This window comes from Dama dama, chromosome 2 (genome assembly GCF_033118175.1).
Source record: "Dama dama isolate Ldn47 chromosome 2, ASM3311817v1, whole genome shotgun sequence".
In the NCBI taxonomy this organism is placed as follows: domain Eukaryota; kingdom Metazoa; phylum Chordata; class Mammalia; order Artiodactyla; family Cervidae; genus Dama; species Dama dama.
The window spans coordinates 47595934-47621789 of record NC_083682.1 but is presented as its reverse complement, the minus strand read 5'-3'; the positions used below and the strand labels follow the sequence as shown (position 1 = coordinate 47621789).

At 45.5% G+C, this 25856-nt stretch overlaps 1 protein-coding gene across 2 annotated transcripts in view; it reads right to left on the bottom strand.

Annotated features, from left to right (window-relative positions):
* The window catches only part of FAT3 (FAT atypical cadherin 3), a 622988-nt gene that overhangs the window by 6220 nt on the left and 590912 nt on the right, over positions 1-25856 (bottom strand). Inside the window, exons 21-26 of one of the 2 annotated variants that reach the window (XM_061120597.1) lie at positions 25026-25494; positions 10455-10608; positions 7779-8431; positions 3716-3829; positions 813-872; positions 52-87 (exon numbers count right to left, since the gene is read on the bottom strand). In XM_061120597.1, the coding sequence (XP_060976580.1) occupies positions 52-87; positions 813-872; positions 3716-3829; positions 7779-8431; positions 10455-10608; positions 25026-25494 (1486 nt within the window). The remainder of the gene's footprint in view (positions 1-51; positions 88-812; positions 873-3715; positions 3830-7778; positions 8432-10454; positions 10609-25025; positions 25495-25856) is intronic. The other variant, XM_061120607.1, reaches the window with a different exon arrangement.

Genomic DNA, 25856 nt, shown 5'->3' with positions numbered 1-25856 from the left:
AAATTTCTAATGCATAAGGAGCATCTGGTGCTGGGGGCGTGGCAGCGTCACCTCGGTTGAAGTTCTGTCCTTGATCCATGACAGACACTGTTTAAACACAAAGTGAGAAGTGAAACTGACAGTCCGAGGCATGTGAAGAGGGTACAACAGGCCATTTTAGATGACTTAACAATGCCTATTTCTCCCTGTTGTTATTAAAAAAAAAAAAAAAATCTATAGCAGACCCTAATAGTTTTAAATCACTAATACAAGTTACTTGATTGAAATCAATCCCCATAATATTGTAGCTTTGAATGATTTCTTAAATATCCCTAGCTCATGATAGGTGCTCAATCAATACATGTTGAATGTAAGAACGAACTTAGTATTAATCTGGATTTCAACTAAGTGGCTACTCTTCTCTGGGAAGGGATTTTGTAAAAAGAGTATCTCACATATTGAAAAAATCATGAACTGGATTTTTTTTTCAAAATTGTAAAATTCACTCTAATTCAGAAAGAGACATTCAGTGTCTCATTTGAAACCACCTTTTTACTGTTGCCAGCTGATTAAAATCACCCTTAGTTCATAAAATAAAGAAGCTACAAGGATGTATTATACAGCCCAGGGAATATAGCCAATATTTTATAATAACTATAAATGGAGTATAACTTTCAAAAAGTATTAATCACTATGTTGTACATCTGAAACATATATAATACTGTACAACTATACTTAAAACAAAATCGTCCCTTTTTCAAAGTAACAAGGAAGCAGTGTTTCCTAAAACAGTAATTGCACAAAGAAATGCTACGGAAGAAAACAGTAAATACCTTCATTCTCTATAGTGTCAACTACATTGTTGACAAGCTGAATGACAGTCACTATGGATGCTTGTGGCCAGGAAAGAAGACAGGGGGGAGGAGAAGGACAGTTTCAGGTTAGTTATGTCTTCTGAACGTACACTCTTAACAACAGCACAGCAACGACAAAGGTACAGCACGCAAATACCCAACGTTTCCCATAGTCCATCTACTGGACTACAGTGGACACTGTTATCCCCTGGGATTCTCGGAGCAAATGCAGGGCCAGTCCTCCTGAAAGACATGACTGCAGGAATTGCCATGTCATAAATTCACACCTGTGGCCCAGTGAACTCAGTCTAGGAAGGCAGAGGCTCATAAGCTCATGCTAATTTCTCATTAGTAACTCCCAAGGCTCCGAGGAAGATCTCACTATTCCCAGGGCTAATTACTTGCTGGTCAGCCACGCTGCTCTGAGCCAAATGCCAGTGATGAACAATAACCTTTGCAGGACTGATGGTTTCACACTCAGATGGTGCCACTGGCAGCCTGGGGCGACCCGAGGCCCAGCTCCCACCCGCAAAGTGTAGATGGGAGCTTCGCCTCTGAAACAGTCAGAAAATGGGGAGGAGATTTCTGAGCCCACCTGGGTCGCCTTAGCATCTGATACCAGAAGCTTTTGGAGAGGTGATCAGGCTTAAACCAATCGGTAAAAGGCTAAGTCAAACATCTCTTTTGGTAAATGTCACATTACTCTTGAAAATATATGGGTTATTTTCAAATATCTTTTGATATTGATTTCTAACATAATTCCACAGTGATTAGGAGAACAGACTGTATGATTTCAATACCTTTGGACCATCAAATTTTTGTACCTTGTTTAATGTCCCTGGATATATTCCAGTGTCTCCTAGTTTATAGTCCATGGGAACTTGAATAGAATTTGTATCCTACTATTGTGTGAAAACTGTGTAAATCTTAATTATGTTGACTTGGTTCATGGTGCTTTTCAGTCTACTTTGTACGTGTGTGTTAGCTGCTAAGTTGTAGTCTGACTGTTTGAGACCCCGTGGACTGTAGCGCTCCAGGCTCCTCTGTTCATGGAATACTCAGGCAAGGATTACTGGAGTGGGTTGCCGTCTCCTACTCCAGGGGATCTTCCCGACCCAGGGATCCAACCCAGGTCTCCTTCACTGCAGGCAGATTCTTTACCATCCTAGCTACCAAGGAAGCCCTCAGGCCCACTGTATCCTTCTACTTTTCAGTATATTCATTCTATTAACTTCTGAGAGTTTGATATTGAAACTCCAACTTAAATTAAAAATCTTAATTTACTTAAAAAAATTGTAATATATAGTGAAATTATCTGTAATTTTGTTCTGTATTTTCCAAGTCTCCTGTACATGTGTTATCATACTTTCATAATTTAAAAAACAAGAAAGAGGGGAAAAAAAAAACTAATTGGTAGAAAATTCCTAACACTTTAGGAAGCCTGCTAGAATGGACCAGCCTAGAATGCTAAGCATGAAAGCCCAAGTATGTCATGAAGCAGAAACTGTGAAAGTAGTCAACCAGACCTCATCACTTGGTTGCTGTCTGGAGTATGGAAACACTATGTTTTTGAGTGCTTCTAGACAAAACACAAACCAGAGACAGCTCTTCTTCTGGTTAGGGCTGAAGAAGGGGGGTAAACACCAAGGCAAACAGATCTGGAGACCTGCCTCTGACCTTCTGAGATAGCTTGGAAGAAGTCTGCTGTCAGCGTGGCTTGTTGCCCAATGGTTTCTGCACCTCTCAGGAGGGCCAGGGATTTGGGAAGGAAGTGGGAGGGATTGGGGGTAGTGATGGGGAAAGCAGACTATTTTACTTCCGTGATTGATGTTACGGTCTTGGGGCTCCCCCGTTTCTATCTCTACCTGTGGGGTGGAATTGGGGGGGTGGCAAAGACTATGTTGTTTTCATTTTGTACTTCATGGTACAGAATGCCCAGTGTAGGAGTCAGTGCTCAAGAGAAACTCCGCAAGGGTTTAGGGTTGAATGATGACATAAATTAATACATATTCAATTTTTACCAATTGTTGACAAACTGGAAAATGGCATAGGTATAGACTAAGATACTAAGTTACTAAGATACTAAGACTAAGACTAAGGTTGCCTGTCTATTGATGACTATTGGAAATTATTCTTGGTTCACCACCATGTGGTAAATTCTCACTGTTTTATGACCATTTCTGCTCCCCTTCCCTTCCTGGGGGAGATCAACCCAATCTCCAAGCCTGGTTCCTCAAGGTCAGAAGATTGAGTCCAGAATTAATGCCCTCTCCATAAACAGGGGTTCATAAGCAGTAGAGGCAGCAGCTTTGGAGTCAGTGGGGTTCATGAGCCACATTGAACTCGATGTACCATTTTGGGTGCATGTGCATTTCTCAAAGGAGCTGAGGTATCATGTCTACTAGAGTCTCCAAAAGCTCATGACCCCACGCGATTATAAGGGGTTGTCAACTGAATGAAGATACCACCTCTCTGGGAAGCAGATTCTACTGGAAGGAGGTCTTGCCTCTGAACTAATTTCTAATGATGGGGAGGTTGGATGTAGAGTGAAGAGTGAAGACATCATCATGAGTTAAAAAAGGAAATAAATCACAGTTTGCTAGAGAGTATTCTTTGGAATAAGGTCAAAGAGGATGCATCACTGGAGGTCTGGGGGAACCTTGTCTCCTTCTGCGCCTGCTCACAGCTGGGGCAGCTCAATGGGAGCTTTGCTCTTTCTATGAAAACACCCAACAGTGGAGTTCACCAAAAAGCTGTGAGCATGGGCAGAAGCCCAAGATCAGGTCAGGAAACGAAACAGGTCCCATCACCCTCTCCTCAGCCAGCAGCTGCCAGCACAGGAGACACAGTCCTTGGGGGAAACAAATCCCGGGACTTCTTACCATTGTCATCGCCCGAATCCGACTGGAAGGAACTCAGGGACTGCACTTCCGAGTTGCTGCCTTTATTACTGCCTGCAAAGCAGGTCACTTCTCCCGGGTCATCAACCCCTTTGTCTTCACGGACAGCCAGAGAGAAAGCAGAAATGACACTGGTTATCTTGTGCATATTTCCAGCCCCGTCCCCTGCCAGAGTTCACTTCTTGGGGCACTTTCATCTGCTTAGAGAAAAGAATTTAGCCACACAGTAGAAAATTGATTGTGCCATCAGGGGCAAAGGTCTGTCAATCAAGAGATTTACATTATGGATTTGAAACCCTTAACCCGTGGCAAATGAGCTTCCAAATAGCTGACAGCTGAAAGTGCTGTTCTGTCTTCAAAGGGGAGCGACTGAGTGAGGAGTGAAGGGAGGATGGAGTGGGCTGGGTTTTGCCATTCAGAGTTAATTTAAATCATTTGCATGGACTGACGTGGTGTCAACACCAGGTTAAGTGAGATTATTTTTAAAATAGGGGTATAAATATTTTATAGGGAAGAATATCATTACAGGTCTCCAAACTTCCTCTCTGGGGAGTGAGTGAAGTTTTCCGTGTGGCCTTCTAGAGGGCAGCGTCACACCACTTTTTGGGAGTGACAGCATGCGGCGCTCGCAGGAGGGCAGTCAGTCGGTGGTGTGGACGTGCTGTTAGCCACACACTTCCCCTTTCTTTGCCACACAAAGACAGCCTGCACACACACCCCAACAGACACCACACAGCCACACACACTACAGGGCTACCCTCCTATTTGGTGGAAACAACCCGTGTCTCCATGTCGTCAAGTGAAAAATGAATTAGTCACCCAGAGACTGTCTTGCCAGCTAGCGCTGCCTTGCTTAACAAAGGAGGAAATGTATTCCATAAAAACTCAACAATACTTTGGAGGGCTGTGTGAGTTTTGGCCTGAGGTGGATTCTGGAAATAAAGCTGTCACATCCTGAAGCAGGGGCAGGGAACTGATCAGCGGGAAAACTTCAAATCATTCCGCAGTGTGATGGCCCCAAGAGAGGGGGCCTCGTGCTTCAGGAACGGTTGTGCTTCTCCGTGACTAGAGAGGTCACCGTTTCTTCCACCCAGGGTGGTGGGAGCGGGCACTGCGGTGTGGCCTCTGCCACCAGATGCTGGAGCCACAGCAAAGCAATCAGTTGATAAACAGTGGATCTAAGTGGAGAGAGACGCCAGGGAGAAACTCACCTGTCAGCAGCCATACCGCAGAAAACAAGACGTGCCTTGGAAAAGCACAAAGTGGGCACCAGGCTCAGCTGTGAACACAGCTGACGGGAGGGAGGGGATGCCAGGTGACCTGCCCTGGTGAGCACAGTGCTGGGCAGAAACTCCTCTCTGCACTCCTCCATTTATTTAAGCCCCCGGCTTTTCATTGCTAAGTAAAAGGAGGCTTTCCATTAACCAGAGGATTTAGCAAGGCTGCAGTGAAGTCTAACTCTACAGATAACTTGAGAGGGAATATATTTATGGGTAAAATCCAAGGGTGACCGCTGCTGCTGCTAAGTTGCATCAGTCATGTCCGACTCTGTGCGACCCATGCGGCAGCCCCGCAGGCTCCGCCATCCCTGGGATTCTCCAGGCAAGAACACTGGAGTGGGTTGCCATTTCCTTCTCCAATGCATGAAAGTGAAAAGTGAAAGTGAAGTCGCTCAGTCGCGTCCGACTCTTAGCAACCCCATGGACTGCAGCCTACCAGGCTACTCCGTCCATGGGGTTCTCCAGGCAAGAGTACTGGAGTGGGGTGCCATTGCCTTCTCCCAAGGGCAACTACTTGAAGTATAAGTGTGTCTCCTTAACGGTGGACTCAGCCATGGGGGCACACTAGAATGGCATGGGTAGAGGCTCTCTGCCATCATCAGCAGACCCTCCCTCTCCTGTGCCTCTTCCTCCTCCCTGTAAAACTTCCAGGAGTAGTCTTGGTAAAAGCACCTGATGCACCAAGTTCAAATCCTGTCCCTCTCTTTCCTAGTTACTGCTCATGAAGTGAAGTGAAAGTCGCTCAGTCGTGTCTGACTCTTTGTGACCCCATGGACTATACAGTCTGTGGAATTCTCCAGGCCAGAATACTGCAATGGATAGCCTTTCCCTTCTCCAGGGGATCTTTCCGACCCAGGAATCGAACCCAGGTCTCCCGCATTGCAGGCGAATTCTTTACCAGCTGAGCCACCAGGGAAGCCCAAGGATACTGGAGTGGGTACCTATCCCTTCTCTAGAGGATCTTCCCGACCCAGGAATTAAATGTAGGCAAGTTATTTCACACCCCCCTCCTCCAACTGGTGCCCATGTGGGGCAGCGTGGGATTTAAGGGAACGATTCAGCACACCGCAGTGGCGGCTTTTCATGATCATTTGCTGCCTCTGTTTTCTCACCAAATCTTTTCGTCCTTAACCCTTGCACACTAGACTCTGTCTTGAAGATTCACTGAAACATTCTTGAGATCACTAAGAAACTTTCAGGTGGTAAGCATAGTATATCTATTTTTTTCTGTGTAAGACTGTATCCTCCTGGATAGTTTTATGGGACTGAACCCTGCTGACCTTATTGATACCCTTAACTTCTGCTCGCTGCCCTTTCCGCTTTTCCGGCTCTCTCTTTGTGGCCCATGTGTGTTTCCCTTCCTGGCCCTAGCCCCTGCCTACCTCCCACATGCAGGTATTTGCAAGTGGCCCAGATTGAGCATATTCTCTGCTCCTGCTCCCTTGGTGAGCTCACACTCTCAGAGATTCAATCATCTTGACTGTAGCTGGCATCCAAACTTTTACTTCTAGCCTTGCCTTCCTCCTAAACAACAGAGCTAGACACCCCTCAGGAAACCGCTTCTGTGTCCCCTACACTAACTGAGCTGCTTCCTATTTCTAGAAGGCCCTCTCAGATAGTTTCCTCCCAAATCTTACTCATGCTTAAAGACCCCAAGAGGCATGCCCCCTTCCTCCATGGAGGAACCCTTTACCTCCTGACTACAGGTGTTTTCTAGCTTCATTTAAAACCAGCCCCCCCCACCCCGCCTGCTTCTGCTCCAACATATATCAGGGTACTATATCCTCAGCCTTTGGAAACTCCAAACACCCAGGATGTTATTGCTTCTTGAATATAAAGCCACTAGGCCTGATGAAAAGTCATAGGATACCACAGAGCTTGCCTGACTGATACTAGAGCAGGGAAAACAATCACCACCTCTCACTTAGATGTTTGTAGAGGCCAATTAACTGCTTCCTTCTCGCTTATTTTCTGCTTAGTCTCTTTTCCATGGATTGGTCTGAACCATCTTTTAAAAGTGGAAATTATATTGCGCTACTTTCCTGCTTAAAATCCTGCATTAGTGTTGCTCACCAAGCTCCAACTACATTGACCTTGCCTATGTTCTTCAATATACTAAAGTCTTTCCCACCCCAGGGCCTTTGCACTTGTGGGTCTTCCTTTCGCCTGCAATTCTGCTCCAGGAGGCCAAGAGGAGAGGGAAACACTAGCATGCGGCCTGGACCACATTTCCTGCTTGTCTCCCGGACCCTGCGTTCCAGCCAAACAGAAGGACCTGCTCTTCTTCTGAATTTGTGCTTCTATGTAGAACACCCTTGTTCTCCTGGACTTTTAATCCACCATGGTCCAACTCCAATGTCCCTCTGCTTCTCTCAAGTCTTCACCCTAAGACTGGAAATACTCTCCTCTGACCCTCTAGGGCACACTTCCTATATATGGCATATGTGGCTACGCCGCTTGGTTTACTGCCAAGAGTATGTTGTTATGAAAAGAGCATGGGTTCTAGAGGCCAGCAGCCCTGGGTTGGAATACCAACAGCCTCTTACAAACTCTGCGATGGTGGGCACCTTGTATGTTCTCTAAGCCTCCTTTTCCCCGTCAGTAAATGGGGATAAGAACCAGGGCAAGATTTCAGAGCTGGTGTGAACCTTCAGTGTCAGGGCCTGTCCTAAGCAGAGCTCTGTGCCTCTGGGGTCGCTTTCCTTCCCAAAGATCCGCTAAACACTAGTGGAAGCAATGCTGCTGAACTCCTCCTGTGGACTCACTCTCGGTGCCCGCGTCCCAGCCGTTCTTGCGGATGGAGTCGCAGTCGGAGCGGCAGGGGGACACGGCGGGCAGGTTGGGGGCCACGCTGCACACCACCACGCCCCGCCGGGCCGTCAGGATGCGCGGGGACTCGGGGTGGAAGGTGGTCATCTCCTGGGGTTCGCCGCCCAGCCCGTCCCCGAGCTTGTCCAGGTTGCTCCTGGAGTCGCCCTGGAAGCACGGGGTGTAGGCCATGGGGCGCACGGGCACCTGCGGGGGCCCGGCCTCCTGGTACGCGTGGCGGCCGTCCCCGGCGCGCAGGCTCCGGAAGGGCACGCCGTTGCTCTTGCGGAGAAGGGCGGCCGTGGCGGGGTCCTGCACCAGCGTGATGTTGTTGCGGGAGTAGCTCTTGCGGAAGACCTTCTTGCGGAAGACGACGAAGAGGACGATGAGGGCGACGATGACCAGGAGCACCGCGGCGATGCCGATCAGCTCCTCCCTGCCCACGTAGGCGTGCCCGGCCTGGATGTTGGGCACCACCACCGGCCGCAGCCCGCAGTACTGGCCCACGTAGCCCGGCGTGCAGTTGCACACGAAGGAGCCGAACACGTTGACGCAGGCGCCGCCGTTCTCACACTCCTCCCTCTCGCACTCGTTGACGTCCTCCTCACACCTTTGCGACAGAAGACAAAAGCCCCCCTGAAACAGCAGGGCCGGCGGGCGTCCGCTCTTACACGGACATCTTTCAGAAAGGTAGAAAGCCCCTGGAGGGGCCCCTGAAGCAAGACGGAAATGACGTGATGCAGGGTACATGGGAGATGCGTGGGCTCTATGTGCCCACCCAGGACCCCGTCCTCATCATGTGAAGGACTTCCTACCAACCAGCCAGCGCCATCCCTCCCGTACTCTGAACCTCCCTGGCTGGGTGGGGAGGAGAGGGCTGTCCTGGGAGAGAAGAGACGGCATGGAAAAAGAAACCAGAGATGCTGTTGAAGACATACTGGTCTTCAAATGCTTGGGGCCAGATGGATCTCAGAATGCAAAATTTTGCAATTTTAGAAATGACATACACTACGTGTCTTTCATATTATGTAAAATACCCACCCCATCCTACAAACTGGCATAGGACCTATCACCAAATATACCAGTGTTTCTACAGTGAAACATATGGATAGTCACACTAAATGAGGGAAATAAAGACTAGAATAGCCTCGGCATGATTTGCTTGGTTTTGCCAGCAAATGTTTGCCACGATTATATTCTCAATCTTTTTATTTCTTAGAGCTTTGGGGATTGTAGAATTGCAGATAAAGAGCTGTGAACCTAGACACCCTATACAGAGTTTCCCAGGAGGAGAAAGTTTTTGATTCTGACATTTCCCTCTAATGAACACAGTAATTTTTGGTCTCTCTGGGAAGCAAGGGTAATGGGGCACATGTAAGCGGTGGGTGCAGGGATACATAGCAATGTTTATCTTCCAGATTCTATGCTTAGGTTTTTTAAATTTATTTTTATTTATTTTATGTGGGATCTAGTTAACTCACCAGAGATGGAACCTGGGGCCCCTGCATGGGGAGCGTGGTTTCTCAGTCACTGGACCACCAGGGACGTCCCTGTGTTTCTATTAAAGGCTAATGCTAACTCAGATTACCAGGGGGAAAAATGATTAAAGCATTCTAATGAAAAATAAATCAACTTTATTCTCTTTAAAGCAATCCATGACTTGTTTTAAGTATAGTTAAGATAGGCAAATGTAAGTCTTCCTCTGAGTTTAACGTTATTTAAGAATATAGTCTTTCTTCTTCCTTGTCCTCCACTTCTGCAGTTGTTCCGACATATTCATTTTAAAAGGTCTGATCACGTATATCTTTGGTAATCCACCTTTTAAAATGTAGTCAAACGTCCCTAATGTGAACAGATTGAGGCCAGGTCAGCTGGAAATTAGTCAGAATCACAGAGTATTTAAAAATAAATGCAGCTTTATTACTTTAAATTACATCCAACGATTCAAAGTCAGCTAAGTATTTCCTGGTAAAGTCCTCAGGAGATTTGCTTTAATGAATACATAAGACTGATCTGTAATTAGAATATCACTTTGCTTGAGATTACATATATATATATATATATATATATATATATATATACACATATATACACACACACACACACTTCTAAAACCATCAAGGATGGTTAAAGTGGTGTTTTACTCAGAACTGAAAACATTCCCTTTCCATTTGGCTGACCCTTTAATTTCCCTCATTCTTGGGGGAATAAAAGATTTTCAAAGGAAAGGTAAGTCTTTAGTTTCTCAGGATGATCATAAAACCCTAGGCAGTAGAGTCCAATTGATGAGTTCTGGGGAAATGCATAGCATATCTGTCTCAGAATTATACTGGAAACATTAGGGTCATAGATGACTTTCTTTAAAAGAACTGTTTTCCAGATTATATAACACATAGTAATTATATAACTTTTTGAAAATATAGAGAGGAATAAAGTAAAAATGTAATTTACCCATAACCCCACTCCACAGCGATAATCCCTGATAACATTTTAGCCATTGGTAAGCATTCCTCACGTACAGGTATTAACCCTTTGCCCATCCTATCAGTAGTGGATATTTTACCCCAGTTAGTTTTGTTTTCTTAGCAAGAAGAGGCAGTGTAAAAAAAGACTAACTGCACAATTGCACTTACGTGACTCCGGTGAGCCCAGCTTTGCAATTGCAGATGAAAGTGTTTCCTATGGGGTCGCAGGAGCCTCCATTCCGGCAGGGGTTTGGGAAGCAGGCTGTGATCTCAGATTCACAGTTTCTCCCGGTGAATTGGGAGAGACAAGTACACTGGTAACCTGGAGAAACAGAGGAGCTCGTGAGCCACGGACACTGCTGCCGCTCAGCATGCACAGACTCTCCTGAGTCCTCTGCACAGGGTCCAAATTCCAAAGATCATTAGCAGATTGGTTATTTTGAACTTGGAACACATCTTGCCACAAAAATGCCACATAATGGTTTGTAGCTCGTGCTAGCCCACAAATATTCATCTAATTAACCACAGACATGAATGATAGTAAGAATGGTAAAAAGACACCCAGGGAGCAGATCCCAGGAACAGAGATCAGGATGCGAAGGAAGATGCTTTCCCCACCACACTGCGACTGTCAAGACAGGATGTCTCTACGTCGGAGTTTACCTGGGTACCGTGCTCATGTCATTAGATGTCTTCCACGGCAGCTTCCTGAGAAGGGGTGTGCATGAGGTCAAGTGAGACCTCACACAGCTGAACATATTTTTACTCCATCATTACACTTTTTTTTTTTTTGACAATTAAGTTATGTATGGCATTCTAAGCAATTCCCTCTGTGTTACTTTTGAGAAATCCAGAGTCATTTTGGTTCGTGAAGGCTGTGTGTGACCTGGTCTCTTTTCCTCTTGTAACAGTTTGGAGGGAGGCCCTCTCTTGCTCCCAGTCCTCTGAGCTTTCAGAGTGAGGCACGCTTTCGTGGGGGTTTGCTTCACCCAGTCCTGGGTACTCAGAAGCTGTAATGGCAACAACTTTGGGAAGTTGTCTTTATTTCATTGATGATTTCCTCGCCTTCATTTTCTCCGTTCTATCTTTATGGAAGTTTTATGGTTTGGATGTCAGGTCATTTGGATTTTCTTTAATTTTATTTTTCTCTCTTTTATTACACCTCTGTGGGGTTTTGCCTTACTTTCTGAGTTTATCATCTTTTGAAACTTTTATTGACATTTTTATATATGCTGAATTTTTCCAAAGGCTCTTACTTTGTTCACTGAGCTTTTATTTTCTTAAAACACATAACATTCAGCTCCTGTTTTGTGGTTGTAATATCTTCTCTTATTTCTCTAAAGATATTAATAATATGTTAATGCAGCACTCTCCCTGTATAGTTTCTTCCAAGTTGCTTCTGTCTGTTTCTGTGGTTTGGTCTCTGTGAAGGCAGACTTCCTATGTCCAGTTGACTAAGCTCCAGTGCCCAGTTACTGATCAAACACTAGTCTGGATATTGCTTTGAAGGTATCTGTGGATGTGATTAACATTTACAATGAGTTGGCTTTAAGTAGAACAGACTGGGCTTCCCAGGTGGCACTAGTGGTAAAGAACCACTTGCCAATGCAGAAAACATAATGAGATGTGGGTTCGGCTTCAGGGTGGTGAAGATCCCCTGGAGAAGAGCATAGCAACCCACTCCAGTATTCTTGCCTGGACAATCCCATGGACAGAGGAGCCTGGTGAGCTGTAGTCTATAGGGTCGCAAAGAGTCAGACATGACCGAAGCAACTTAGAATGCATGCACAAAGCAGATTATCTTATATAGTGTGGGTTCAGTTCAATTGTTGCTCAGTTGTGTCCAACTCTTTGCAACCCCAAGGACTGCAGCACGCCAGGCCTCCCTGTCCATCACCAACTCCCGGAGTTTACTCAAACTCATGTCCACTGAGTTGGTGCTGCCATCCAGCCATCTCATCCTCTGTCATCCCCTTCTCCTCCTGCCTTCAGTCTTGCCCAGCATCAGGGTCTTTTCCAATGAGTCAGCTCTTCGCATCAGGTGGCCAAAGTATTGGAGTTTCAGTTTCAACATCAGTCCTTCCAATGAACACCAAGGACTGATCTCCTTCAGGATGGACTGGTTGGATCTCCTTGCAGTCCAAGGGACTCTCAAGAGTCTTCTCCAACACCACAGTTCAAAAGCATCAATTCTTCAGTGCTCAGCTTTCTTTATAGTCCAACTCTCACATCTATACATGACTATTGGAAAAATAATGTGGGTGAATCTTACCTATTCAAAAGAAAGCCTTAAGAAGAAGGAATTCTGCCTCAAGACTGCAACACAGAAATCTTGGCTGAATTTCCAGCTCTGAGATTTCAGATCAAAGACTGAAAATAAACTCTTCATGAATTTCTAGCCTGCTGTCCTGCACGATAAATTTCAGACTTGACAGTCCCACAATTCTGTGAGCAAATTTCTTAAAAATCACTCAGTCTCTCTCTCTCTCTGTTTCTCTCCCTCCATACCTGTCTATAATCTATCCATCAATCATCTATCTATCCACTCCTTTATCATAGTTTCTGTTTCTCTGGGGAACCTTAAGACAGTCCCTATCTTCCAAATGAGAGGATTTCCTTCCTTGTCTGATAATCCTGGCTTATCAGTTCATACTGAAGAATGTGGAGGAAGAAAACTAGAAATCTCACAGGAAGCTCTAAGAACATCAGTGGGGCTTGTCAACTATGATACTGTGTCAGTATCCTTGGGTGGGTCAGTTTCCACAGTAACGACCCTTATCCCCTGTTCAGAGGGAGGGTGAAGACCTGGTTTCTAACACATGGGTGATTGGGCAGTAGTAGAAGAAGTGTGTAGATCTCAGCATGCAATGAGCACATCATATTTACTGTAGTCCACAAATAACCATCCTCCCTGTTATTAGAAGAACTCGGGTTAATCTCTGCTTCCCCTAGTGGTCAGTGATTGATATTGGGATATTGTAGACTGATCTCTGCAGGTGTAAGATAATTAAAAATCTGTAGATTGAAATAGTGTACGCTCTCTGTACTGACTCGACACTCCAGAGAACTCTCACGTACAGAAGGACATCATGACTGTGTGTGGCTGCTCACAGATTTGGAGAAAGACATCTTCGGGAGGCAAGTGGAAGAGGCAGGAGAGACATCTCCACATTCACAGAAGAAGGAACCTGTGTAGCCCTAGCCTCCCTGACACTAAGAATCACAGAGAACCAGAGATTGAAGCTCAGAGAGAGACATGAGACTCTTGAATGCAACACCAGTGAAACATCAGAGAACTAATTTATAAAGAAAGACCACTGTTGATGCAAGCTGTGTCCAAAAGGAGCCAGCCTGAAGTCTGTGGGCAGGATGCTTACTTCAAATTATGCTGCTGACTTGGGTTAATTTTTTTTTCCAGTTTGGGAAATTGTTCACCTCAATGGAAGTGGGGATTGTTGAAAGCAGTTGTAATTGGGGAAAAAATGCTTCTTTATGTCACCTGGCTAGTCTTTGGTGAGGGTGGCATGCCATTTAGAGGGAGAGTGACTTGTGAGAAGGAACTCAGTTCCTTTTTAGACTAAAGGGAGGGGTGGGAGAACCAGGAATCTGCAAAGCACAGCGATCATGAGGATGGGGTGGGCGGTCAGGAGGGGAATCTAAGGCAAGGGGGGTCAGCCCAGGTAAGACTCCTCCTCTCCAGCTCCTATTTGACAAGCTTTTGTTTGTTTCTCAAACTATAGCAGAAGTAAGCCGGGGCGAGGGAGGGGCAAGGAGGGACTGTCTGAAAATAAGGGGCATTTGACTCACTATCATGGAAACTGGATTCTAAGGAGGGTCCTGGGTTTGATTTCTTTGATTTGGCGTCTCTGACCTTGGGCAATGAGAATTTAAAGTGAGGCCCGCCCTCCAGGGCACCGTTGTACTCCCACACATTTCCTCCTGCTTTTTTTTTTTTTTTTTTAGCGCTACTTGATGCCGCCACCAGCCTGACTGGTTAACCTACTCACCGCCACTGCGTGTCTAAGCCATCAGCAGTGGTGCGCTGGAGCTGGCTCATCTAAGGTTGGGGGTACTGACTTTCAGTGTTCAGGAAGTTGGCAGACAGTTATTAAATCACTGGTAGCCTGATGCCAGCCAGGCAGGGAATAGTTACACCACAGAAATCAGCAAAGACTGCAGATCAGGGCTTTTATTTTTAGAGAATTGGTTTACCAGCACAGCTGGGGATAGAGATACAAAGGCAGAAAAATACCACCTACGAGCACAGAGATCACTACAAATCCTGCACAAGGAGAAGCCCTGTTCTATATCTGAGAAAATTAGATGTCTATTTTGAAGGTGATGATGATGATGGTAGCTAACACTTAGTGACAGTTATTATGGACCAGGGACAGTTGCTTTCGAACTGTGGTGCTGGAGAAGACTCTTGAGAATCCTTGGACAGTAAGGAGATCAAACCAGTTAATCTTAAAGGAAATCAACCCTGAATGTCCATTGGAAGGACTGGTGCTGAAGCTGAAGCTCCAATACTTTGGCCACCTGATGTGAAGAGCCAGCTCACTGGGAAAGACCCTGATGCTGGGAAAGACTGAAGGCAGGAGGAGAAGAGGGGGGCAGAGGATGAGATGGTTGGATGGCATCAGAAGCTCAATGGATGTGAGTTTGAGCAAACCCTGGGAGCTAGTGAAGGACAGGGAAGCCTGGCGTGCTGCAGTCCATGGGGTCGCAAAGAGTCAAACACGACTGAACGATTGATCAACAACAACAAAGGAGAGTTCTAAGCACTTTACTTGTGTTAACTCATGTAGGTCTCAAAACAAGCCTACGATAAAGGGACTATTATTATTATTCCAATTTTATAGATGGGGTACAGAGAAGTAGATTATGTAGTCATGGAACTAGAGTGGACTTGAACACCAGCGGTCTGGCTCCAGAGTCTGAGTTGTTCAGTTTTCTCCTGAACTGCATGTTTAAGAATCACACTTCATTGTACGCTGTAACTGGATTTCTCTGTTTATTAAAGAGAGAAGCAAACTCTCCAGGATCTGCTCTCCTGATCTCAAACCCATGGGACAAGAGAGGCAGAGAGCCCTTTGCAAGACATCTTGCTTTTGTGAGTGTTAGTCACTCAGTCATGCCGGATTCGTTGTGACCCTGTGGACTGTAGCCCACCAGGCTCCTCTGTCCATGAGATTTTCCCATCAAGAATACTGGAGTGGGTAGTCAGTCCCTTCTCCAGGGGATCTGATTGACCCAGGGATGTAACCTGGGTCTTCTGCCTTGCAGGCGGATATCTTTACCATCTGAGTCATCAGGGAAGATTTCAGAATTTTAAATTTGGAGAGATTTTTACATTAATATGCTGAAAGGGAAAAGCAATTGGATTTTAAAAAGTAGTCAGGTTTTTTTAAATGAAAGAAAAGTTATATTTGCTATTAAGCCTTTGCAAAAGTGGCTTGTTAATAAAATTAACTCATTCTAACAAAGTATTATTTATGATCTCATTATCATGGCCTGAGCCCTATTATTATTAATAATAATTTTATAACATCAGCAAGTCTGCCACAATGATATTAAATGATATCATGTTTTAGTGACTTAAAACCACTTTGTCATTCTGTGAAGGATCACAGTAATTCCATGAAAGAAAATAAGAGGCTCGATTAACACCTTAATTCTCTGGGAGTGTTGGAGAGATGGGTGGCTTGTTCAAGTATGTACAGCTAGTAAGTGATGGATTTGAACTTGAATCCAGACTTTCAGATTCTCAGATATTTCTGCAAGACTGTATTGGCATTGGGACTTGTCAGTAAGCCAGAACTCGCCACTTACTAGGCTCCCCTCAACTCTCAAGGGAGCCAACGAGATGCAGGGAGACAGACAGCATCAGGCGCCCTTCAGGGAGCCAAATAATCATAACAAAGATAACAGCATATTAAAGCTTCTGCTTTTCCAAAGCATTACCATATATTGATATACAAATAGAGGGAAGAGAATTCAAAAGATGGCTAGGCATTATTTGATCACAAATAATATTTTAACACTTTTGTGTACATAAAAGAAAAAATTCAGAGGATAATCTCAAAGTTTTATTCAAAAGGGTGCATTCTTTTTTCTTGGGTTGGAAAATATCAGATAAGGAAACTATTAGCAAGAACAACAGCTTCTTACATGCTAGGAAAAATGTAAAGAGCTTTCCTTGCATTATCTCACTTAACACTTGATAAGAACCCTATGCTGAAAGTACTGTTATTTTAAAAAATGGGAACTGAATATTACATAGGATTATTTGCCCAAAGTTACGTAGTCAACAAGTGGGAGATGCCACTTTATACCACTCTTCAGATTAAAAAAGATAATTGAGTCTGTTTCTGGTTTGTAAGTAAATTCATTTGTATCATTTCTTTTTTAGATTCCACATATAAAAGAACGAGCTTCTGGTTGTAAGGGGGAGGGATGGGAGGAAGGGATAGGTAGGGAGTTTAGGAGGGGCATGTACTCTGCTGTATTTAAAATAGATAAACAACAAGGGGCTTCCCAGGTGTTGCTAGTGGTAAAGAACCCACCTCCCAATGCAGGAGACGTAAGAGGTGTGGGTCTGATCTCTGGATCAGGAGGATCCCCTGGAGAAGAAAACAGCAACCCACTCCAGTATTCTTGCCCGGGAAATCCCATGGACAGAGGAGCCTGGCAGGTGACGGTCCATGGGGTCGCAAAGAGTTGGACACGACCGAGCAACTAAATAAAACAACAAGAACCAACAAAGACCTACTGCTGCAGAGCACGTGGACCTCTGCCCAGTGCCATGTGGCGGCCTGAACGGTAGGGGATGTGGGGGAGAACGGATACGTGTGTGTGTACGGCTGAGTCTCCCTGCTGTTCACCTGAAACTATCGCATTGTTTGTTAATCGGCTACACGTCAGCACAAAATAAAAAGTTAAAAAAAAAAAAGATAATTGTCCTGCTAGCACTGAGATACACGTGAAAAAAAAGAACCAACAGTTATCACCTGGCTAATCCTTATGAAACGAGAAGTGTATTTTAAAGTCTTCCCTCAAAGCTATGCTCTTGCTTGCAATGCTAGTTACAGCTGATGCAGATGATTTTGAAATTTGCACCCACAAAAACTTAAAATGCCCTCTCCTCTCCTTGCTCAGAGAAGAACATGGCAAAACCTATTACATGCAATACATAGAAATGGTTTGAGCAATTATAGAGTCAATTTGGACCGTGTAGGCAAATAATCAAGATCATTTCTATCTTACTCCTTTGACTTAGTAGTTGTTTTCCGACCTGATTCATCCAAGTGATGACTTCCACCTTCTGCCCCACTCGCTTGGTGGAGGTGAGCATTATCCTGATTGGGTTTTGCTTCCTTGATAAGGAAACATCTGCCTTCTGCACAAAGAGGGAAATAATGGCAAACATGCAACTAGCACTTGGGATCTGAAGGCAGCATCGACCACTATGCTTGCTCAGTTATGGACTCCATTTAGATACTCAAGGAACTTTACGATTTGGGGAGAGACCTGTGATGTGGGTACACATTGAAGTTCTGGCTGTTTCCCATCAGCTGAGCAGCCTGACCTCTAGGAACCTCCCTGTTTTTATCTGATAATTAAGCCTCACTCATACCCACTCACAGAGGATAATGAGGTTTCTAGATTCATCAACCACAATGCAGCCCACAAACATTAGGTGCTTTATTGTTATAATTACTGTAATTAGAATGGATTCAGAAATCAGCTTCATTTCTCTTGCTCATAAATCAAACAATGGAAAGCCATGAGTTTTTGTTTTTTTTAAACTCTGACTTGTAGGCAGTATCTGGAGAAGGGAATGGCTACCCACTCCAGTATTCTTGCCTGGAGAATCCCATGGACAGAGGAGCCTGGCGGGCTACAGTCCGTGGGGTCACAAAGAGTCAGACATGACTGAAGTGACTTAACATGCACATAGGCTATTTATTGGGAAATATTGAAACTTCTGTCCATGTGAGTCTCAGTGAGCTTGAGAAAACTGCTGACCACACTGTCACGTGGGATGCCACTCAAAAGTGGAGTGAGCTTAACTGTGGCTCACGGCCTCTGTCACTACTTCACCCCCTCAACTTGAAGTCACTCAGATTTTCCTCTTTCACCAAGCAGGGCCCATGCACTACCTTCAGACCTCATGAGATGAAAACTTTTGAAAGGGAGCTCTCCAGCTTTCCCAAAGAAAGCTGGCTCACAATTCCCACACTGTACATTGGGCTGAGCCTCTAATACTTTCCTCGAGGATCCAGAAACACTTACTGTGTTAACAACATTAAACACACTGTAACATTTCACTTTTTAGCATGTTCTTTTGTGTCTGCACAAAATTTGACTGCTTTAGGGTTTTGAGTTTTTCTATTAGGATCAATAAAATATTATTAATGCTATTACCATGAGGTTTTTCTAAAATAATCCCCAGAAAGTTAATTCAGTATTTAGAAGAAAGACACCCAGAAAAAAAACCCAAAACTTTTTCCCCTCATAAGCTTCAAATCTTAGTCAAATTTGTCCACAGTATACTATCTGGGAGTCTGGCTTTTTTGTCCCCCCGTGCTAAGTGGGCCAGTGGGCTGAGCACACACAGGAAACCTGTCCAATTCCTTTAAGCCACCCACAAAGGGAGGGAGGCCGCATAAGTGGATCCATTGGTCACAGAGACAGCAACAGGACCCTAGAACTTAACACAGAGCCTCGCACAAGTCAGGTAATTAATTAGAGTGTGGTAGACTGAATTAATCTAGACACTTACAAGTTAGGGACTGAAAATATCACCCAAAGTAGCACAGGTCACTCTGTAACTGAAGATGCTTCTATGCCCAGCTATTTACAACATCTGGGAACTTGCTGCCTCGTGCACGTTGCTTAGAGGGGGAAGGTACACACTATTACTTTTATCTTTGAAAGGGAGCTCAGAGTGACCCCAAACTTCTGAGGAACAAAGTTCAATCTTTAGACTAAAGCAATTATTACAAAATGCAGGCTGTGCATCTGACATTCAATTTCTGAATGTCCTATGTTTCCTGGAATCCGCTGATTCACATTCTGGCAAATACAGAATTTATTGGGATTCTCAAATGTCAGTGGATCTCAACTTCAGAATTGCATAGACTTTGGAGGCTTGTTATAAACAGAGATGCCTGAATTCTACTCTTGCAGATTCTGAGATTCTGATTTGTAGGTTTGGGTCTTTTTCTTTCTCCAAACTTTTCACTGATAATTTTATTTTATTTTATTTTTTGAGTGGTAAGTTCAGGAATTTGCAAAATATAACTCAGTGACCTAGCAGAAGGTTCCTCTGATGTGGACAGAGAATGACCGGGGCAAGTCAACAGATTTTCCTTTCTCCTTAACAAGTAAGAGACTCTTCTAGAACAAGGTCTCATTTTAATCAGGTTCTCAGGTGGTGCAGAGGCACCTTGGAGTTTCAGAAATACTATATACAACACACAAAACCAGAACAGAACTTGTCTTTTTGGGGGGTGCTTTCAGGGCAGTTCAGAGACAGCATATCACCAAGGGATCTTGTTAAAAACACAGATTCTGACTTATTCTCAGATGCCGCATTTTTAACATTTCCAATGATGCTGCTGCTGGTGGTGCCTAGAACACACTTTGAGCAACAAAGTTTAAGAGCATAGGCTGGGGGCAGGGGGCAGGAGTTCCACAAACCTGCATCAAGTCCTGGCTTCCTGACCTTACTAGCTGTGTGACGGTGGGCTGGTTACTTGACCTGTCTTGTCTGTTTCTTTATCAGAAAAATGGGAGTTGAGGGGAGCAAAGAATAGCACTGATACATATACAGATGTGAGAGTTGGATCATAAAGAAGGCTGAGTGCTGAAGAATTGATGCTATTGAACTGTGGTGTTGGAGAAGACTCTTGAGAGCCCCTTGGACTTCAAGGAGATCCAACCAGTCCATCCTAAAGGAAGTCAGTCCTGAATATTCATTGGAAGGAATGATGCTGAAACTGAAGCTCCAATGCTTTGGCCACCTGATGCAAAGAGCTGACTCATTGGGAAAGACCCTGATGCTGGGAAAGATTGAAGGCAGGAGGATAAGGTGATGACAGAGATGAGATGGTTGGATGGCATCACCTACTCTATAGGCATGAGTTTGAGCAAACTCAGAGAGATAGTGAAGGACAGGGAAGCCTGGCGTGCTGCAGTCTATGGGGTCACAAATAGTCAGACACACTTAGCAACTGAACAATAGCAAGAGTATTAGGGTGAGAACTGTAACTCAGCGCAGAAGCACTCACAAGCTGCTTACCACAGCGTCAAGGACATAGTAACAAAGTGACAAGCTAACAAATGGGACTCTATCACTGAAAGTTATCAACTTCTCATTTTAAGATTAGGCTGTAATAACCTAGGGGGGTGGGAAAGGGTGGGAGGTGGAAGAGAGATTAGAGAATAAGGGGACATATGTACACCTATGCTTAATTCAAGTTAATGTATGACAGAAATCAAACCGACATTTAAAGCAATCATCAATCAATCAAAAATAGATAAATATTAAAAAAAAAAAAAAAAAGACTAGTTTTCAGTTTCATGAAAGCCGCCTGAATGACTGTTTCTGGCCTGGCAGTCTCGGTTACCACATTGCTTTGCCAAATTATAGTTTAGCTGCAACTGTGTCTTCTGGTCACCGGCTTGAGGTGAGCAGGATGAGACTCTGAGGACCGAGACCTGCATGTTCAGGCCGTGGGCGCTTCCTGGGCTACTGCCGACCCACTGGGTCTGGAAGCACAGGGGTCACAGTGGGACTAGGCTAGTTCTTTTTTCACAGCGGTTGCTATTTCCAGCTCATGTTTATGAAATACATATAATTTTAAGGCTTTACCAAGAGAGAGCCTTCCCTCTGTGGTTGATTTTCAGAGTCATAATTACCCTCTTATTACAAGTCAGTGTTCTGGGCTCTGACTTCCCTGGGTTCTCGTGGCCGGCTCATGGGACAGCCAGAGGTATAACAGCGGTCAAATCTGCTGACCACACCGTTCCGAGCTAGCAGACTCAGCAGCCTTGTCAAGGGTTTGACTGGGTTAGGAAGCGGTTCAAGCAGAATCCTGCTTCTCTGAAAGAAATCTGCTTCATGCTCTGGGTTGCCCACTTTTAAAATTCTGAATGCTCTGAACAAGAGTCTGGTGCTAAGACTGTCACGATTTGAGAGCAGAGGATTACCAGGACAGCCAATGACCAATATCCCCCAGCATCCTCTAAGGTCCAAGAGAATGACTATAGAAACACAGGTGTCGTGGAAGTTTAGAGTGACAAGTGACAAGAGTGACAACTCAGGGTTGCAACAACAGCAAGATGCCCAGATAACTGTGTTATCAACATTCTCATGTGCAAGGAGTCATTTAAGCACCTTGCTCTACTTTCTCCAGCTCAAATTTCCTCTTTGACTGCTCCTTGCATTCTAGCCTTTGATCTGGGGAAGGAAGACTCTTTCCCTGTGATTAGATACCCTGGTAGCCAGAGGGAATTCTTCCAGGCATGAATATTCTTTCATTAATGACAGTCTCCTTGTTCTTTTTATTTTTTCTCTTTTTCTTTCTTGTTCTTTTTATATCGTCACTCACAACTGAGATGATTTCCCCCTTATTTTAAATAACCTTATAATTAGCCAAATAGTTCACAGATATGAGTTAAAGGCCAAACAGTTGGTTCTGCCTTTTCTTGCTCCCCCCACACCTCCCTACTATTTAGCACCAATTTAGGGCATGCATGCATGCTAAGCCGCTTCAGTCATGGCCGATTCTGTGTGACCGTATGGACAGCAGCCCACCAGGCTCCTCTGTCCACGGGATTCTCTAGGCAAGAATACTGGACTGGGTTGCCATCTCCTTCTCCTCAAGTTAGGGCAGCAGTCCCCAAACCTTTTTGGTACTCAGGGATGGGTTTGGTGGAAGACAAGTTTTACATGGACCAAGGGTGGTCTGGGGATGATTCAAGCACATTACATTAATTGTGCATGTTATTGCTATTACTATTACATCAGCTTCAGCTCAGATCATCAGACATTAGATCCTGGAGGTTGGGGGCCCCTCATTGAGGGAATTTGCAGATGGAATATGGGGACCCAGCCAAGAGTCCTCTCATATGAACAGACAGTGGGGCGAGAAAATGGATTCTCTCTCCTCTTTTCTAGAAGCCAAGGCTCCAATCCTGATAGCCAGGCAGCAAATAGGTACCTCCTCAGAAGAGGGCTCTGCGGTCCCCATGGAAGCAAGTCCCCTTGGGTTTCCTGGTGCGTCACCAGGAGCCTGCTGGCCCGGGCTCAGCCCTGCTATGTAGTACTGCCCTTTCTGGACCATGCCCGATGGGGTGGGTCCTGAGATAAGGACCACCGGGTTCTCTCAACCACCTCTCTCATAAGAGGTAGTAGGTTTGGGAGAAGGGAGATGGAGGTGAGGAAAGATACTTTGTATTAGGAAAACATGAGCTCCCAGTAGAAAGGAAAGACTTGAGCTGATAAAAGAAACACTTAATTCCCTTGGAGGAAAGGATACCTGCCACAGAATCCCAATCCCAAGTCCAAGTATGGGGGGAAGCTGGGGAGCAATGGACAATGAGGTGTTTGACAGCGGATGCAACCCACGGGCAAAGTTGGGTCCCTGGGGAAGGGAAAGCAGGTTCTTCAGACCATGTGAAAATGTATCAATATGTGGCAGGTGGGTCCTCAGTCCTAAACTTTGGTTAAGCCAAATGAGCTTTTACAAACAAAGGAAAACTGCTGTTTCTGATGGAGGTCATAGATATTTAATGAACATACCTGCACTGAAGACTTAGCTCAGGGATTTTTATGGTAATTAGAGAAGGATGAGCACTGAAGAATTGATGCTTTTAAACTGTGGTGCTGGAGAAGAGTCTTGAGAGTCCCTTGGACTGCAAGGAGATCCAACCAGTCAATCCTAAAGGAAATCAGTCCTGAATATTCATTGGAAGGACTGATGGTGAAGTTCCAATACTTTGGGCAGCTGATGCAAATAACTGACTCATTTGAAAAGACCCTGATGCTGGGAAAGATTGAAGACGGGAGGAGAAGGGGGTGACAGAGGATGAGATGGTTGGATGGCATCACCGATTCAATGGACATGAGTTTGAGCAAACTCTGGGAGATAGTGAAGGACAGGGAAGCCTGGCGTGCTGCAGTCCATGGGCTGGCAAAGAGTCAGACATGACTGAGCAACTGAACAACAACAAAATTAAAATATACACTGAAGAAAAAACAAGCTCCCTTAGTCTTTTTCCGTAACACAGTGATTATTATTATTTTCATGCTAACCCATTGTGGAAACCCATAGCCTTGCCAGCAAAACAACATCCTGCCACCGTTAAAAGTATGTTACAATTTGTGGCTGTGGACCCAGTATTTGACATGGAGTGGTGTTCTATTTCAACCCAATTTAATTATATGCTCCCTTTATACATTGTGGATAGCTCACACTAGCAGAATTGTTTTGGCTGGTGAAAAACTGGCCATGACTTGTCATAATAGGCTGGTTTATAGAACCACTGAAGTATAGTTACTGCCCATCATTCGAGAATTATGGCACCATAACAACCCTTTATTTACATATACTGCTGAGACAGTAAAAAAAAGCGAATAGATTTCTTAAATCGAGACGGCAGAAATCTACCCCCAGGGCACGTGGCCCTCATTTCGGCAGTAACATATGCAAGCCTAAATAACTTTGGTGACGTCTTTCAGCAGCGCATCATTTCATGGGCAGTTCACAACATTCTAATAATAAAATGGAGTCTAAATTTGGAGTTGGGCTTCACCAACAGTAGATGGTAATGTACACAGCGGAATCTCTGTGTGATTTGTGACGAAGGTTTAAATTTGCTAATCACAGTCCCACTGAGAGATTCCACAGAGGGGCTGAAGTGAAGTCAAAGCCTTCAGCCAGGAGAGCCTGACCTAGTTTACATTAACACAGATCCTGCTTCTGAGTAAAGTCAGGGATTCTTTCATCTTCAGACTCCTAGACTGAGAGTCTTAGCTTTCCCCTCGTACAATAGAAACCCTCTATTAACCCACACCATCCCTGCCTCTCTCCCCCTTTTTTTGCCTACCCCATTCTGTCCTCTTCATGATCTCTGGGGAAAATTTCACTGGGGTAAAGCTTCACTGCTCTCGTTGACTGTCTTGATAGTTGATGTAAATTGCCTTCTCCTTGCTCTTTTGGAGTTGCACTTAATACACACATTTTAAAATGCTTCCTCCAAAAAATCTCCTCTACACTTCTGTTTCTAGGGTGGCGGATCCACCCTCAGGTGCCCTTTAGTAGAAGCTAAAGTCACATGTCTGCCTGCGAGAGGGCAGTGCCTGGTCATCACGACTCAGATTGTTACCAGTCTTTCTGCAGTGACATGCAAGTGGTCCAAAGGGGCAGACACTTCAAAGGGCATCCAGTTCCTCCGGGCTGCTGAGACCTGGGAAGGTGTGGAGATGGCGGGGAGCGGGCGCTGGATGGCACCTTCCAGGCCCCTGCAGCTGGTCTGCTGCGCCCTTGGGATTCTGCAAAGCGACCGGTTCCTGTAATTGCCAACTTCCATCAGGGGGTTAAGAGGCTGAGCCAGCAGGGAATCCACCTCTCTGGGAGAGCACTCCCAGATGCTTGAGAGAGCGGTGCGGCAGGTCTGCCTCCCACCCCCATTCCCCCGCCCCCCCGGGGCGGGGCCCAGGGTGCTCACCTCCGGAGGCCAGGCCCGCGCAGCTGCCTCCGTGCTGGCAGGGCCCGCGCTCACAGGCGTCGGGGTAGAGCACGCAGCCCAGCTTCAGCTCGGTCAGGCCCACCACCTCGGCGAAGCTGCTGCGCTTGTTCTGCAGCGGCAGCTCGTTGTCATTCAGCACCACTGAGTCCAGGCAGCCCTGGAAGCCGCTCAGCACCTGCGTGACCCGCGCGTCGGTCAGGCTGCGGATGCTGTCCGCCTGCACCAGGGCCCCGAAGTAGATGGCGCTCTCGGTGCCCAGCGTCTGGAAGTAGAGGGGCGCCCGGCGGCGCTCCACGTAGCTGTCGTCCAGGGCCAGGCTGGTGAAGTTGCGGTTGAGCTCCAGGAAGACGGAGTGCCAGCTCCCGTCGTTGACCGCGCGGCCCGAGATGCCCAGGATGCCGGGGCCGCTGCCGCAGTCCAGCTGAAACCACAGCCTGCCGTCCACGATCTGCGCGGAACCAACACCGGGGTGCTTTTCAACGTGCATCTGGCCATGCGCTCCTGGGCACCCCGTTCCCAACCAGCCTGGGCTTTTGATCCACTCGCAAATCTGCTATGGGTTGATTTTTAATAATCACCCTTTCTCCTCATTATATGCCATGCAGATGCATACCTGAGATTTCACAAATTGTCTTGTAATTAGCAATAGGAGTGCAGGCTCAGAAATCCACACTAATATTTAAGAATGTTCCTACTGTTTCCATCTTTATCCTTTAAAAATTCACCACAGTTTTCTGTTTAGGGGGGTCCTTTATTCTGTGCGCCCTTCCAAACTACTACTAGCACAGAGTGAGTTCTGTGAACTTATTA